General features: G+C 43.9%; 2 protein-coding genes across 3 annotated transcripts; one reads left to right on the top strand and one right to left on the bottom strand.

The window, feature by feature from the left end:
* Positions 1 to 308: 308 nt before the first annotated feature.
* Positions 309 to 9,660, bottom strand: LOC111575515 (kunitz-type protease inhibitor 2-like). Its single transcript, XM_023280709.3, has 10 exons — positions 9,371 to 9,660; positions 5,727 to 5,897; positions 3,810 to 3,902; positions 3,171 to 3,194; positions 2,890 to 3,051; positions 2,650 to 2,718; positions 2,398 to 2,565; positions 2,262 to 2,306; positions 1,707 to 1,812; positions 309 to 1,596 (listed from the first exon to the last, which is right to left on the bottom strand). Exons 1-10 carry the CDS (start codon positions 9,498 to 9,500, stop codon positions 1,503 to 1,505), a joined length of 1,062 nt encoding a protein of 353 aa, XP_023136477.1. The 5' UTR covers positions 9,501 to 9,660; the 3' UTR covers positions 309 to 1,502.
* On the top strand, positions 9,536 to 15,428 carry LOC129349328 (protein phosphatase 1 regulatory subunit 14A-like). Of its 2 annotated transcripts, XM_055012324.1 has the most exons (5): positions 9,536 to 9,677; positions 10,103 to 10,734; positions 11,989 to 12,069; positions 12,285 to 12,317; positions 12,990 to 15,428. In XM_055012324.1, the coding sequence occupies exons 2-5, from the start codon at positions 10,543 to 10,545 to the stop codon at positions 13,125 to 13,127; spliced, it is 444 nt and encodes a 147-aa protein (XP_054868299.1). In that variant the 5' UTR covers positions 9,536 to 9,677; positions 10,103 to 10,542; the 3' UTR covers positions 13,128 to 15,428. The 2 variants fall into 2 exon arrangements, with proteins under 2 accessions (XP_054868299.1, XP_054868300.1); XM_055012325.1 differs by lacking the exon at positions 12,285 to 12,317.
* Positions 15,429 to 17,132: the final 1,704 nt, after the last annotated feature.

Genomic DNA, 17,132 nt, shown 5'->3' with positions numbered 1-17,132 from the left:
TACTATGTTCAGGTTAATTTACAGTGAAATGGGTCTAAAATGAGACGCTGAGTCTGGGTAAAGTAACTTCATCAGTCTGTGTTCACATTAACATCACAGAGAGCTGACGGATGGATCTGATTTATAGGATTTAACTGCGGATGTTCTCTGATGTCTTAAAACTAAATAATTAACTCAGCTGCTGTCTAATAAGAGTGTTACACTGCAGCTAACTAATAAATTCATGATCCATCAATCTGACATCCATCCATGAACCAGTGAAGGGTGAAGATGTTTAAATATGCAGATACAGTCACATCTGTTCTCACTCCAGCTTTCATGAGTTGTTTTTATTTAATCAGATGATTGTCAGCAGTTCAGGATCAGTAGAAAACATGACAGACATTTTAAAAGAAAACAACTTTATATGACATAAGAAGTAAAACAAACCTTTAAAAACCAATAAAATGTGATTCTGTGGTCAGTGCAGGTTCATCAGTGTAGCCAGCAGGGGGAGACAACAAGCCACACCAGGTGCATCATGGGAACTGTAGTGTTTGTAGTTTGTTTAATGATTTATTTTAAATGCTTATCATAATTTATTCAGTTTGTTGTCTGTATCTGAACCAAAATCTTATGTCATGTTTTTTCTTCAGGTAAAACACACCCATTTCACCCATGAAGTAGAAAAGTCACACGGCTACATAAACGATCACATTACGCTTTAATTTCACCCATGAAGTAGAAAAGTCACACGGCTACATAAACGATCACATCACGCCTTAATTTACCTGACGAGATGAACAAAAAACAATCCTTCATTTTACAGGAACAGAAAAACCTTCAGCAGAGAACAGCAGCAGACCAGATCATCAGTAGCATCCTGTAGTCCTCCGCTAGTGTAACAGCAGCGACCAACCACAGGCAGCTAACCTGTGCAGGTACGCAAAGGTGTAGCACTCACCTGTGCAGGTATGGACAGGTGCAGCACTCACCTGTGCAGGTGCATACAGGTGTAGTGCTCACCTGTGCAGGCTATATAGGTGCAGCACTCACATACAGACAAATGCAGTGCTCTCCTGTCCATACCTACACAGCTGAGCATGTTGGTCTGAGACCTCTGATTGGTGGACATGGGGCTGGGAGGTGGATTTAGTTCCCAAACTGTTGTTTATGCTAAGTTAAGCTAACAGTTAGCTCAAAGTTGAGCTTTCACTGTTCTGAGAGTTTAATCCAAATAAAAGCACTGATCAATGGAGTGATGATCAGTACAGGTATTGATCAGTGATGATCAATTCAGGTATTGATCAGTGATGATCAGTACAGGTATTGATCAGTGATGATCAGTACAGGTATTGATCAGTGATGATCAGTACAGGTATTGATCAGTTAGGTATTGATCAGTGACAGATCCGCTGCTTCACTGCTGCTCTATGAGGGGAAACTGACATTCTGTTCAGTTGTTCATCAACCTAAGATCTGCTAATGAAACCTGAACTCTACCCAGGGGCCCCAGCGGCTCCTCAGGCCTTCTGCTCTGGTTTGGGGCTTTCAGGGACGGTGAGGGAGTCCAGAGAGGACAGCTCATCTGGATCAGGCAGCAGCTCCTCCTTATCGCTGAGGACAGACACAGTTAGAGGATTATTCCTGCTGTCTGTCTGAGGACAGCTCTGTCTTCTACTTGCTGTCCTCAGCTCTGACAGCAGGGGGCGGCATGTTGACATTACCTGATGGAGGACGGACGGCGGGACAGACGGTGGCGTCTCAGCGTGACGATGACGAGCGTTGCCAGCAGCAGAGCGATGACTGTCAGCGTGACGAAGAGGAAGAAGGCTGCAGAGATGAGAGATGAAGGTCTGAGACAGTCACCGAGATGGACAGAAGACAGTACAACATTTTGTGTCTCGCTTTTGTCATTTTGTGTCTCATTTTTGTCGTTTCGTGGCTCCTTCCTATTGTTTTTTTGTCTTGTTTTTTTGTCCTATTTGTGTTGTCTAATTTTTTGTTGCCTTGTGTCTTATTTGCATTGTCTTTTCTATCCTTTATGTCCTGTTCGTGTCTTTTTTAGTCTTGTTTTTATGTTTTTTGTCTTGTTTTTATCTTTTTTGTCTCTGTTGTGTCATTTTGTCTCATTGTTTCACTCTGTCTGGTGTCCATTAACCTCCTCACGAGTCTTTGTCATGGTGTCCATTGCTGCTAAACTACCACAATGCTCTCTGCTGTAACATGGCCTGATGCTGTCCATCTGACATCCATTCTGGTGCTTCAGAGGAAGAACTCACCTGCAGTCCAGCGGTTCCTGGTTCTTCCTCGACCATCAAAGCGACCTGAAGGAGAAGAAGAGCAGCTCAGAGTTCATCTCATGGAACCAGCAGACCTGAAGTCTGAAGGCTTCATCCTGGGAGGTGAAGAGTTTACCGTCTCCACTGCAATGGTCCATACACTCCTCCACCGAGCCGTACCGGTTCTCGTTGCCACGACAACCACCGTAGATGAAAGACTGACAGGAGGCGGAGTCTGGGTTGTAGTAGAACATGGGGAAGGCGGCTCTGCAGGGTCCGGGGTCTGGAGACACCAGGCAGTGACCTGAGACAGAACATTTACTGGGGTCATTTACTGGACCTGTGTTTGTTCCAGCGCCACCTGCAGGACAGATCCATAACGTCTCACCTTTATATGCTGCCAGCGCCTCACCATCATCATCAGCTGACACCTTCTTAGAGGACGGCAGGACAGTGACTGCAGCACAACACAAACACAACACACAGGTAAGGGGACTCTCTCACCTGTACAGGTACACACAAGTACAGTATTCACCTGTACAGGTACACACAAGTACAGTATTCCCCTGTACAGGTACACACAGGTACAGTATTCACCTGTACAGGCACACACAGGTGCAGTACTTACCTGAGCAGGTAACCATGCAGCTCTCCTCGTCGACGTAGTTGTTCTTGTTCCCTTTGCAGCCTCCGTAGGTGAACGATTGACAGCTCCCTGCCTCCCGGTCGTAGTACCAGCGTCTGAACGCCGCCCTGCAGGGACCCACCTGAAGCTCTGCCTCACAGTGCTCTGATTGGACAACAAGCGTTGTGTTTACGATGTGTTTACGTTGTGTTTACGCTGTGTTTCCATGTTGTTATTTAGTGAAGCAGCTTCAACAGTTTCTGAACAGAGAAATAAAAACAAACCTGCGTATTCCTCAGCAGACATTTCTGCAGGAGAAAAACAACAACGTTAATCAGCTGATCTGAGACACCAGGACGTTAAAGTAACAGCTGCAGTATTAGTGTTATATTACCACAGCACTACTGTTATATTACCGCAGCACTACTGTTATATTACCGCAGCACTACTGTTATATTACCGCAGCACTACTGTTATATTACCGCAGCACTACTGTTATATTACCGCAGCACTACTGTTATATTACCACAGCACTACTGTTATATTACCGCAGCACTACTGTTATATTACCGCAGCACTACTGTTATATTACCGCAGCACTACTGTTATATTACCGCAGCACTACTGTTATATTACCGCAGCACTACTGTTATATTACTGCAGTACTACTGAACCAGAACTGTAATACTGCAGTACTGTTACACTGATACTGCAGTAATATAACAGTAATACTGCGGTAATATAACAGTAATGCTGCAGTAATATAACAGTAGTACTGCAGTAATATAACAGTAGTACTGCAGTACTATTACACTAATACTGCAGTGATATAACAGAAATACTGCAGTACTGCTGATAAATGTTGTCAGTGTAACTAGTCCATGATTATTGATCAGTTTACTGATGGATCAGGTCGGTGTTACCGGTCTGCTGGGGGGACGAGGACTCTGGAGGATTAGATGGAGCCATCCGAGGAGCTTTAAGAGCAGCAGTGGAGTCTTCAGGAAGAACCGAACCTGGAACCACAGGTAGACATTGAGGTCACAGACAGACACTGTGAGGTCACACTGATGACTGATTTCAGATGTATGAACCAATCAGTCCATTAATTGGAGGTTTATGTTTAGACGGTAAACTTATATTCATTCGTCAGATCAGCTGTGAAACCAGTTTTCTTGTCTTTTACTGTTTTTCTGTGCAGCTCTGGGTTTCAGCTTCTGTTGTTGTGACGTTAAATAACGTAGAACAACAAACGGAGGACATTCAAATCCAGCAGAAGTCTTTGTCCTGCTGCTTCTCTGGGCTTCAGTTTCCAGGTCAGAAGGTCCCTGTAGTTAAACCACCAACAGCCTGAAGTCCAGAGATGACTTATCTCTGACGTCTTCAAGCTGCTCGTCTGGTTTCTGAGCTCAACTTTGAGGCTCTTCTGTCCAAACAAACAAATTGTCTTTGTGTTTCCTCAGTCAACCTGTTATTGTTGCTGGTTGGTTTTAGGGAGCGGCTCTGGTGAAGTTGATCCGCCCTGCTGGAGAAAGATCCTCATTTCAGCCGAACTTAAAGTCACAATGTAAAGTGACAACATGAAGTCACAACGTTAAGTCCCAACATGAAATCACAATATGAAGTCATAACATAAAGTCACAACGTAAAGTCACAACATAAAGTCACAACGGAAGTCACAACGTAAAGTCACAATGGAAGTCACAATGTAAAGTCACAACATAAAGTCACAATGTAAAGTCACAACATGAAGTCACAACATAAAGTCACAACATAAAGTCACAACATAAAGTCACAATGGAAGTCACAATGTAAAGTCACAACGGAAGTCACAACGTAAAGTCACAACATGAAGTCATAACATAAAGTCACAACGTAAAGTCACAATGGAAGTCACAACGTAAAGTAACAACGTGAAGTCACAACATAAAGTCACAACATAAAGTCACACCATGAAGTCATACCATGAAGTCACAACATGAAGTCATACCATGAAGTCACAACATGAAGTCACAACATAAAGTCACAACGAAAGTCACAACCTAAGTCACAATATGAAGTCACAATGTAAAGTCACAACATAAAGTCATAACATGAAGTTACAACGTAAAGTCACAACATGAAGTCACAACGTAAAGTCACATGAAGTCACAATGTAAAGTCACATGAAGTCACAATGTAAAGTCACAACATGAAGTCACAACGTAAAGTCACGTCGTGAAGTCACAACGTGAAATCACACCATGAAGTCACAACGTGAAGTCACAACGTAAATTCACAACATAAAGTCACAACATGAAGCCACAACGTGAAGCCACAACGTAAAGTCACAACATGAAATCACAACGTAAAGCCACAACATGAAGTCACAACGTGAAGCCACAACGTGAAGCCACAACGTGAAGTCACAACGTGAAGTCACAACGTAAATTCACAACGTGAAGCCACAACATGAAGTCACAATGTAAAGTCCCACCTCCTCTATAACTGTCCCCCTGTAGCCTGACGGCTCTGTGGTGCAATGGATAGCGTGTTGGACATTCAAAGGTTGTGGATTCAAGTCCCACCAGAGTCACTGTGTTATTTGGTCGGTTCTTCTTCTCCGGTTTAGTCTGTTCTTCTTCTCCGGTTTAGTCTGTTCTTCTTCTCTGGTTTGGTCGGTTCCTCTCTGGTTTCTTCCTGTGATCCGGAGTTCAATGTGGTGCTTCATCAATGATCCCGTTATCGTCCTCTGATGGACAATTATTGATCAGCTCCAAACCTCACCTTTACTTCTGACCAGAGATGTGAGAGTCTGGATTCAGAATCAGAGAATCGTTGCTGCTGAGAAACCATCTCACCTGTAACACCTGAGCAGGAGGACTCACACTCCTCCAGGGTGAGGAAGTTGTTCCTGTTGGACTCACAGCCGCCGTAGACGAAGCTGCTGCAGCTCTGATTGGTCGGGTTGTAGAAGAACCTGGGAAAGGCAGCTCTACAAGGACCCACCTTCATGGGCAGCCGACAGTCGACTGACAACAGAAACACAACAGACACACAATAGACAGGCATGCAACAGACAGACACACACACAACAGACAGATGTTAATATTAAACCTGAAAACCTGCAGTGAAACAATCACTAACAGAAATAAAAGCTGCAGTTTCATTGATCAGCTGATCGTCTATAGATCAGCTGATATATCAATCAGCTGATGTAACCATCAGCTGATATCAGCCTATCAGAGGTCTTTGTGTTCCGGCCAACATGAAGGTTTTTTCTTTTCCATAAACTGATGGAGGAAAGTTGTTTTCTGTATTTTATAAACTGCGCTGTTCCAGTCTGTCCATCAGGGGCGCTGAACCTCTCTGCAGCACATGTAGCAGAGCAGCCGGTGGTGTGGAGTCAGCAGGTGTGTTCACTGACGAATTTATAGAATTATTAATCTATATTAATAGAAATCTGAATGTTTTAATCCGTCAGAGCGGAGCTGCTCAGATTCTACCCTTCAGAGCTCCGCTGCTGCTCTCAGGTTCTGCTGAACTGGTGGGAACCGGTCAGACCAGTTTGACCAGACGGAGAACAAACAGCCTCCACCTGTGACTCAGCAGCTAGCTGCTCAGGTGACACCAGACCAGGAAATAAGCTCACATTCAAGATGAGACGTTAAAAATCTGACAGATCAAACCTGTTCCCGCCAGAATAAAAGCCCAGTTTACTGACCTAAATAGACGGTCTAAGATCAGAGGAGACGAATCCTTTTAGTTCAGTCCAGTCTGATCTCCAGTGGACTGGACCAGTAGGACCAGTAAATCCACAGCATAATAACCTCTAAATAACCACAACTCCTGATGGTTCCTTTGGTTTAGTGCAGAAATGTTCACATTTAAGGAATTATCTTTTACTAAACATCATGAACAACCTGAAATTTATGAAGAAAAATAGATTCAGTTTCATCAACATTCAGCTCAGTTTATCATTTCCACATTACAACTTCCAGATCACAGAGTGTTGACAAAGGAACACAACATTTAGTCACCTGGAACTGAACCATAGAGGATTTAAGGATTAAAAGCACAAAATAAAAGACAAAATATTACAAAAATCACACACAAAATGACCAAAAATGAGACAAACGACACAAAACAAAAAAGAGACACAAAAGTAGGGCTGCCACAAACGACGCGTCGACGAATCGCCTGAGCACGATACGTCATCAAAAGCGGAAGTGAGCGCGCAATGCAACAGAAATCACCGTCCGAGTGGAGCGCGGAACACGCATGGACATCCGCGCTGTATCGTGCATATATAGTATATGCACAATACAGCGTGGACATCCGCGTTTACGATACAGCGCGGACATCCGCGCCGCATCGTGCATATATAATATATGCATATACTATATATGCATGATACAGCGCGGATGTCCATGCGTGTTCCGCGCTCCACTCGGACGGTGATTTCTGTTGCATTGCGCGCTCACTTCCGCTTTTGATGACGTATCGTGCTCAGGCGATTCGTCGACACGTCGTTTGTGGCAGCCCTACACAAAAGTTACAAAGCGACAAAAAATGGACAAATGACAAAAATTGTAAAAGTGAGAAGCAAAACAACAAAAAAGTAGACAACACAAGCAAGACAAAAAAACCCACAAAACGACACAAATGATGCTCAAAACAACAAATAAAGCAAAACAGTAAGTGACAAAAATAGACAAAAAAACAGAAGCAAGACGAAAAGGAAACACAAAATATTATAAAAACAAGAAACAAAACGACAAAAATGAAACACAAAAGGACAAAAAAGTAGACAGCACAAGCAAGACAAAAAAAACAGAAAACAACATTAACCGTACACAAAACAACAAATATAGCAAAACACAAAAATACAAAAACGAGAAACAAAATGACAAAAATAAATGACAAGACAGACAAAAAACACAAAAAACTATAAAAAAGACAAAAAGACAAAAACAAGACAAATATTACAAAATGACACAAAATGACAAAAGCGAGAAACAAAGCGTCAAAAACATGAGATGAACAACAAAAGTCAGACAAAAACAAGAAAAACGAGACAAAATATTACAAAAAGCTGACACAGAAAGATGAGAAAATGAGAGGAACAAAAATGAGACAAAACGACAAATGAACAATCCAGTATTTTACTTTCTGATCCAAACAACTTGTCACAGTCTAGAAATGATTTTAAATTTATAGTTTTACTAATTTACAATCTGCAGCTAATGTCTTCTCTGGAATTTTTACACTTTGAGGGCTGGATTGGACCCTGTGGAGGACCGCTTTTGGCCCGCGGGCCTCATGTTGGACACCCCTGGTCTAAGCTGAAAATATTGTCCAACTGAAATGTTTGTAATCTTAAAATCCTTCATTCCTAATGGATTAAAACCATCTCTGGTTGTAGTTTGCTGGCTGAACTTTAAGGACTTCTTAATCGGATGCTGATCACTGAAAGCTGCTTTCTGATGGTGTGAAGTTACACAACAACCAGGAATCTCACACATTCCATCGGAACTTCCTGGAAACACTGGAGTTCAGCTCGTCTGGACTTCAAACATCTCATTTCTACCCTCTACAAACGAACAGCCGAGAGTTTAGTTACTGAGAGTCTCTGATTCTGATCAATACGATCAATAACCGACCAGAAAGCTTTTCTGTTTGAAGATAAAACTAATTATTGATTTCTAGAATCTGCTGATCATCTTCTGGAGGAATCCATCAGTTTGTAAGAGTCCAAAACCAGAAATGTTCTATCGAAAGAACCCACAAAATATTAGATTCGAACCGATCAATCGATTATCAGAACAGTTGGTGTCGATCAACAACAAAAATAAGACAAAACATTACAAAAATGAGACACAAAACAACAAAAATGAGGCACAAAACGACAAAAATGAGGCACAAATGACAAAAACAAAACGACAAAAAAAATGACACAAAATGACAAAAATATGGGACAAACGACAGAAACAAGACACAAAATTACAAAAACGAGTCATGAAATGAAAACCGATCGACTGATTGATCAGAATATTTAACATCAAACAGAATCTGAAGTAAAGAAGCTCAAAGTGGAAACAAGAAGAAGTTCTGATGCTTTGGATCCAGATCACCTGAGAGAGAACAGCTGGGAATACCTGGTTCTACCTGGTTCCACATGGTCCTACTTGGTTCCACATGGTTCTACCTGGTTCCACCTCCACACACAGCAGCAGGTTTACAGTTTAACTCTCATAAGGCAGAATTGTGAGGAACCGTGGGTTTAATCACGGACATCACCTGTGCAGGTAAACCTGGACCAGAGCTGCAGCAATCCTCAGGTGTGACTGATCAGCTCCAAAATATCAATCACTTTCACATAATCAATCGTTCTGATCACTTAACTGTAAACTGTTGAGTGAAACTCAGACCACGTGACCATCTCACCTGTTACCTGCGCAGTCTGTTGTATCAGAGCTGATCAATAATCGATACCGGGTCTTACCGTGGCTGGCCTCGTTGCTCCGCGGCTCTGAATCCAGCAGCGGGACCACGTAGGGAGTCGGTCCAGGATCCAGAGCCAGAACCAGAACCAGGCCGGAGCCGAGCAGCAGGCCGAGCGGCAGCACGTTCATCCTCACAGCGATCCGTCCGAACCGAGCCGAGTACAGCCGAGTAGAACCGAGCAGAACCGAGGCCCAGACCGTGACTTTGTTCCGAACCAAACCGAGTTTTAGCTCCGCGAGCAGAAAACGGTCACTTCCGCGTCTGGAGGCTTTTTGTTGTCGCAGAAACTTTTACCTGAGCGACAGGTGAGGTCACCGAGGCCCCGCCCCCTGCGTCACACACACATACACAAAATACACACAACATACACACGCACGCACGCACGCACACACACACACACACACACACACACACGCACACACACACACACGCACACGCACACACACGTACACACACACACACACACACACGCACCTGGACACAGCGGCACTAGGACCCAGCGGCACTAGGACCCAGCAGATGTTGCATTCACTGTCTGCTCAGAAACATGGACACCACTGAGATAAATACTCACTGGTACTGTGATAAATACTACAGCTGGTACTATCCTGTACGGTACTGTGATAAATGCAGTATTTTGGACCGTTCCACTGCATTAGAACCTTAATTTGACAGAACGTTCCATTTTGTTGAACTAAAACTTTTTGTTTGTTCTGTTTATTTCTGGTAGTTTACCAGGTTCTGGTTCCACCTGCTGGTTCTACCTGGTTCTGGTCCTACCCGGTTCTGGTTCTGGTTCTCCTTGGTTCTGGTCCTACCTGGTTCTGGTCCTACCTGGTTCTGGTTCTGCTTCTCCTTGGTTCTGGTCCTACCTGGTTCTGGTTCTACCTGGTTCTGGTGTCTCTGTCCCCCTGTCCAGGTGTATCTTCCGTTCAGCGGGCTCCGCCCCCTGAGACCCTCCACCGGATATACAGCTGTTGTTTCCTGTTTTTCCAGCGGTCCTTGAACGCAGCTCCGGCAGCGGCCCCGCCCTGTCCCGGTCTGCATGCGCTGCACCGACACTCCCCGGTGTCTCCCCTGTTAGGTTTTCATTCAAATCAGTTTCAATTCTCTCTCAATTCTTCTTTCTGTCTCTGTTGACTCGGTCCGGTTCGGTTCGGTCCGGGTCAGATGGCGGCTAACCGGGTGGGGCGGCGGGTGAACCGGGTGTGCGGCAGCCCCTCACCGAGCCGGGATCCGGGTCAGAACCTGCAGCGGCGGCAGGCACGGGTCACCGTCAAATACAACCGGACGGAGCTGCAGCGACGCCTGGACGTAGAGAGCTGGACGGACCGGGGACTGGAGCAGCTGTACCGGGGGAGGGTGAGTACTGCAGTACTACTGCAAATAGTACTGCAGTACTGTAAATAGTACTGTACTGGGGGAGGGTGAGTACTGCAGTACTACTGCAAATAGTACTGTACTTGGGGAGGGTGAGTACTGCAGTAGTACTGCAAGTACTACTGCAGTACTGTAAATAATACTTCAATACTGCAAATAGGACTTCAATACTGCAAGTAGTACTGTACCGGGGGAGGGTGAGTACTGCATTAATACTGCAAGGAGTACTGCAACCTCTGTAGAATACTATGAATACTGTGAGTAGTACTTCTGTACTGAGTAGTATTTGTTTAGTGAGTAGTACTACTGTAGTGAGTAGTACCTCTGTAGTGAGTACTACTACTGTAGTGAGTAGTACCTCTGTAATGAGTAGTACTACTGTAGTGAGTAGTACCTCTGTAATGAGTAGTACTACTGTAGTGAGTAGTATTTGTTTAGTGAGTAGTACTACTGTAGTGAGTAGTATTTGTTTAGTGAGTACTACTACTGTAGTGAGTAGTATTTGTTTAGTGAGTAGTACTACTGTAGTGAGTAGTATTTGTTTAGTGAGTAGTACTACTGTAGTGAGTAATATCTCTGTAGTGAGTAGTACTACTGTAGTGAGTAGTATTTGTTTAGTGAGTAGTACTACTGTAGTGAGTAGTATTTGTTTAGTGAGTAGTATCTCTGTAGTGAGTAGTACTACTGTAGTGAGTAGTACCTCTGTAGTGAGTAGTACTACTGTAGTGAGTAGTATTTGTTTAGTGAGTAGTACTACTGTAGTGAGTAGTATTTGTTTAGTGAGTAGTACTACTGTAGTGAGTAGTATTTGTTTAGTGAGTAGTACTACTGTAGTGAGTAGTATTTGTTTAGTGAGTAGTACTACTGTAGTGAGTATTATTTGTTTAGTGAGTAGTACTACTGTAGTGAGTATTATTTGTTTAGTGAGTAGTACTACTGTAGTGAGTAGTACCTCTGTAGTGAGTAGTACTACTGTAGTGAGTAGTACCTCTGTAGTGAGTAGTACTACTGTAGTGAGTAGTACCTCTGTAGTGAGTAGTACTACTGTAGTGAGTATTATTTGTTTAGTGAGTAGTACTACTGTAGTGAGTATTATTTGTTTAGTGAGTAGTACTACTGTAGTGAGTAGTACCTCTGTAGTGAGTAGTACTACTGTAGTGAGTAGTACCTCTGTAGTGAGTAGTACTACTGTAGTGAGTAGTACCTCTGTAGTGAGTAGTACTACTGTGTTCTCAGGAGGAGCAGATGCCTGAAGAGCTGAACATCGATGAGCTGCTGGACCTGAAGACTGTGGAGGAGAGAACACACAGACTGCAGGTAACACGTCTCTAACACGCCTCTAACACGCCTCCAACACGCCTCCAACACGCCTCCAACACGCCTGTAGCACGTTTGTCTATAACATATCTAACTGTCTGTAACACGTCTGTAACACATCTGTAACACATTTAACACGTCTGTAACACGCCTCTAACACGTCTCTAACATGTCTAACTGTCTGTAACACGTCCGTAACTGTCTTGTGTTTCCAGAACATCCTTCAGTCATGTCCCAGCAGCACTGAGGTGAGCACAGAGGAGTCATTACTCCACCAAGGAGGCGGAGCCTCAGCAGACTGACGTGATGTCTGTCTGTCTGTCTGTCTGTCTGTCTGTCTGTCTGTCTGTCTGTCTGTCTGTCTGTCTGTCTGCAACTTTACTCAAAAACAGACCAACGGATTTGGATGAAATTTCCAGTGAAGGTCAGAAATGACACAAGGACCAAGATTTTGACAGTGATGTGGCTTATAGTCTGGATCCACGGATCAGTTAAAGATTTCCCATTGCGAGATATAGTGGCCAGCACGGCGTCACTGTAACCATGACAACAAGTGAACACTATGTCAGCTGCCTGCTGGTGTTATACTGGTATTATACTGGTATTAAACTGCAGTTCCTGCAGTTAGTCAGTAAGCAGCTGATTGACTGATGGACGTATAGCACTATTTCTTCCTGCTGTGTTTCCTGCTGAGATCTTAAAGTGGGTCAACACTGAACTGATAACTTGTGGAAAAAGCAGCAGCTCAGATAAGAACTTAATAAGTTACTGATCAAACCCACAGCGAAGGCGACGCCTCATGTTTGGTATTAAATTTCTACATTTCAGTCAGAAGCTGCGTCTTTCTCCGGTTTAGCAAAAACTTTCCTCCAACAAAAAACCAGCAGATTTCCATGAAACCGTCTGTCTCCTCCCGTCAGGTGTTCATCAGCGAGCTGCTGCTGAAGCTTCAGGGTTTACAGAAGCAGGAGGATCTGCACAACGACGGCATCGACCTGCCACAGCTACACATCCTCTCCACCCGCTCCCAATCCGCCCACAGGGAGGCACTGCATTGAGATACCGAGCGTCTCCCAACTGATCCTAAGACCCACGGCACCCCCCCACCACTGGAGCAGGAGGAGCTGGTGTATGAAACAAACACACTTTAACTTCTATCCAACATACCCAGAGTCACTCCACCCAAACACCCAGAGGATCAGTACAGCAGCATCGATTACTACAGTCTGACAGTCTCTGAACAACATCGATTAGTACAGTCTGACAGCCTCTCGACAGCATCAATTAGTACAGTCTGACAGCCTCTCGACAGCATCGATTAGTACAGTCTGACAGCCTCTAAACAGCATCGATTAGTACAGTCTGAGAGCCTCTAAACAGCATCGATTAGTACAGTCTGACAGCCTCTAAACAGCAGCATCGATTAGTACAGTCTGAGAGCCTGCAGATAGCATCGATTAGTACAGTTTGAGAGCCTCTAAACGGCATCGATTAGTAGTCTGAGAGAATCTAAACAGCAGCATCGATTAATACAGTCTGACAGCCTCTAAAAAGCAGTATCGATTAGTACAGCCTGACAGCCTCTAAACAGCATCGATTAGTAGTCTGAGAGAATCTAAACAGCAGCATCGATTAGTACAGTCTGACAGCCTCTAAACAGCAGTATCGATTAGTACAGCCTGACAGCCTCTAAACAGCATCGATTAGTACAGTCTGAGAGGCTCTAAACAGCATCGATTAGTACAGTCTGAGAGGCTCTAAACAGCATCGATTAGTACAGTCTGAGAGCCTCTAAACAGCAGCATCGATTAGTACAGTCTGATAGCCTCTCGACAGCATCAATTAGTACAGTCTGACAGCCTCTCGACAGCATCGATTAGTACAGTCTGACAGCCTCTAAACAGCATCGATTAGTACAGTCTGAGAGCCTCTAAACAGCATTGATTAGTACAGTCTGACAGCTTCTAAACAGCAGCATCGATTAGTACAGTCTGAGAGCCTCCAGATAGCATCGATTAGTACAGTTTGAGAGCCTCTAAACGGCATCGATTAGTAGTCTGAGAGAATCTAAACAGCAGCATCGATTAGTACAGTCTGACAGCCTCTAAACAGCAGTATCGATTAGTACAGCCTGACAGCCTCTAAACAGCATCGATTAGTAGTCTGAGAGAATCTAAACAGCAGCATCGATTAGTACAGTCTGACAGCCACTAAACAGCAGTATCGATTAGTACAGCCTGACAGCCTCTAAACAGCATCGATTAGTACAGTCTGAGAGGCTCTAAACAGCATCGATTAGTACAGTCTGAGAGGCTCTAAACAGCATCGATTAGTACAGTCTGAGAGGCTCTAAACAGCATCGATTAGTACAGTCTGACAGCCTCTGAACAGCATCGATTAGTACAGTCTGACAGCCTCTGAACAGCATCAATTAGTACAGTCTGACAGCCTCTAAACAGCATCGTTTAGTACAGTCTGACAGCCTCTGAACAGCATCGATTAGTACAGTCTGACAGCCTCTGAACAGCATCGATTAGTACAGTCTGACAGCCTCTAAACAGCATCGATTAGTACAGTCTGACAGCCTTTAAACAGCAGCATCGATTAGTACAGTCTGACAGCCTCTAAACAGCATCGATTAGTACAGTCTGACAGCCTTTAAACAGCAGCATCGATTAGTACAGTCTGACAGCCTTTAAACAGCAGCATCGATTAGTACAGTCTGACAGCCTCTGAACAGCATCGATTAGTACAGTCTGACAGCCTCTGAACAGCATCGATTAGTACAGTCTGACAGCCTCTGAACAGCATCGATTAGTACAGTCTGACAGCCTCTGAACAGCATCGATTAGTACAGTCTGAGAGCCTCTAAACAGCATCGATTAGTACAGTCTGACAGCCTCTGAACAGCATCGATTAGTACAGTCTGAGAGCCTCTGAACAGCATCGATTAGTACAGTCTGACAGCCTCTGAACAGCATCGATTAGTACAGTCTGACAGCCTCTGAACAGCATCGATTAGTACAGTCTGACAGCCTCTGAACAGCATCGATTAGTACAGTCTGACAGCCTCTGAACAGCATCGATTAGTACAGTCTGACAGCCTCTGAACAGCAGCTGGTCTTGACCTCTGTAGAATTTAGACTTAAACTCCTCTTCTGAACAGAAACTCTCTTTCCGTCTGATTGGAGGATGAAACTGAAAGGAACCTGTTTTCCTGAACTCTGATTTCCAGATCTTCAGTCCTCAGAGACGGTTTTAGTTCTCAGCTGTTTCCTGCTCCTCCTGTTTCTATGTCTGTCTGAAGTCTTTTGTTGTTTTTGTTTTTTAAATTATTTTAATTAAACATGTAAACGATCCGACCGTCAGAGTTCTTCTTCTGTCATTCAAGGAGGCAAAGGGACCAAATCACCGTAGCAACCAGGTGGATGTTATCACAAACTCAACCAGTTAAAGGTGCATTAGAGCCCCCTGCTGGAAGGCAGTGGAAGAACAACACAGGGAATAATGAATAAATGTCAGCATCATCTGAAGAAATGGAGCTGCTTTAGTTCTGCCCGTCTGACACCTGAAGAGTAAAAACTCACCTTAACACAGCCAGATGTTTCAGGTAACTCAGGTAAAATATCCAAACAGATTACAGAGAGAAACACTGAAACTGAATTTATTGATTTATTTATGACAGATGCAGCTTTTAGAGTTCTATTAGTTAAATCAGATGAACCTCAGGCATGTGGATGTTGATGCACCTGATCCTCACCTGTGCAGGTGTGTTATGATTCTATTCTATTATGTAGTGATGAAAGTGTGTTTGATTTAACAGATATCAGTTCAGTTCAGTGTGCTTCAGCCTGAGTAGAGTTTGTCAGTTTGTCCATGGAGCCTCTGCTGGTTAAAGTTTAAATTAAAGTCACTACAGTGTTGTGAAAAGCATTTGCCCCCTTCTTGAATTCTTATTTTTCTGAATATTTCCCCCATTTAAATATTAAAGATCATAAAACTAATTTAAATATCAGACAAAGATAACCAAAGTGAACCCAAAATGCAGTTTGTAAATGATGATTTAATGTTTAAGGGATAAAGCCATCCAAACCTACCTGCCCCATGTGAAAAGTAATTGCCCCCCTGGTTTAGTCATGAATTAACTGTGGCTAATCACATTTTTTTGGAAAACAAGTCCAGTTTCACCGACCACACCCAAGAATGATGACCTTCAGACCTGTTCAATCAACAATAATGACCCCAAGAGCACAGCGACGACTCATCCAGGAGGTCACAAAGGAACCCAGGAGAACATCTAAAGACCTGCAGGCCTCAGTTAAGGTCAGTGTTCATGACTCAACAATAAGGAAGAGATGGGGCAGAAATGGATCCATGGCAGAGTTCCAAGGAGAAAAACACTGCTGACCAACAAGAACATGAAGGAAACAAACATCTGAATGATTCCCAAGACTTCTGGGAGAATCTTCTATGGACTGACCAGACCAAAGTAGAACTTTCTGGAAGGTGTGTGTCTCGTTACATCTGGCCCCCAGTAACCCAAGGTCCCCCAGCAACACCAGGTGCCCAAATAATGGCTCCAGCAACCTCAGATGGTCCACTATCCATTCAAGAAGCCAGGCTACCAGCCCAAGGTGCTGCATAAGGAGCCCCACTAGACCAGTCACTAACCTCAGCAGCTTTTCTGGAAAAAAACCATCATCAACAGTCCAGCATGGTGGTGGTGGTGTGATGGTCTGAGGACCTGGACGACTTGCCGTGTTTGATGGAACCATGAATTCTGATCTCTACCAGAACATCCTGAAGGAGAACGTTCCACCATCAGTTCCTCACCTCCAGCTGAAGCTCACTTGGGTTCTGCAGCAGAACAACGATCCAAAACACTCCAGCAAGTCGACTTCTGAATGGCTTCAAGAACTAAAGAAGGTTCTGGAATGTCTGAGTCAAAGTCTGGACCTGAATCTGATTGAAATGCTGGCAGGACCTTAAAAAGGAAGTTGATGCTGGAAAACCCTCCAGTGCTGCTGAATTAAAACTGTTCTGTAGAGAAGAGTGGACCAGAA

This window comes from Amphiprion ocellaris, chromosome 7 (assembly GCF_022539595.1).
Source record: "Amphiprion ocellaris isolate individual 3 ecotype Okinawa chromosome 7, ASM2253959v1, whole genome shotgun sequence".
In the NCBI taxonomy this organism is placed as follows: Eukaryota; Metazoa; Chordata; class Actinopteri; family Pomacentridae; genus Amphiprion; species Amphiprion ocellaris.
This window is presented reverse-complemented; position numbering and strand designations above follow the sequence as displayed.

Coding starts and splice junctions, on each gene's coding strand:
- LOC129349328 (XM_055012324.1), top strand. CDS start 10,543: ATGGCGGCTAACCGGGTGGGGCGGCGGGTGAACCGGGTGTGCGGCAGC. Junction 12,070..12,284: donor AGAGAACACACAGACTGCAG/GTAACACGTCTC, acceptor TTGTGTTTCCAG/AACATCCTTCAGTCATGTCC. Junction 12,318..12,989: donor CATGTCCCAGCAGCACTGAG/GTGAGCACAGAG, acceptor TCCTCCCGTCAG/GTGTTCATCAGCGAGCTGCT.
- LOC111575515 (XM_023280709.3), bottom strand. CDS start 9,500: ATGAACGTGCTGCCGCTCGGCCTGCTGCTCGGCTCCGGCCTGGTTCTG. Junction 2,719..2,889: donor CTGCATGGTTACCTGCTCAG/GTAAGTACTGCA, acceptor GTTGTGCTGCAG/TCACTGTCCTGCCGTCCTCT. Junction 2,566..2,649: donor GGCGCTGGCAGCATATAAAG/GTGAGACGTTAT, acceptor GTTCTGTCTCAG/GTCACTGCCTGGTGTCTCCA.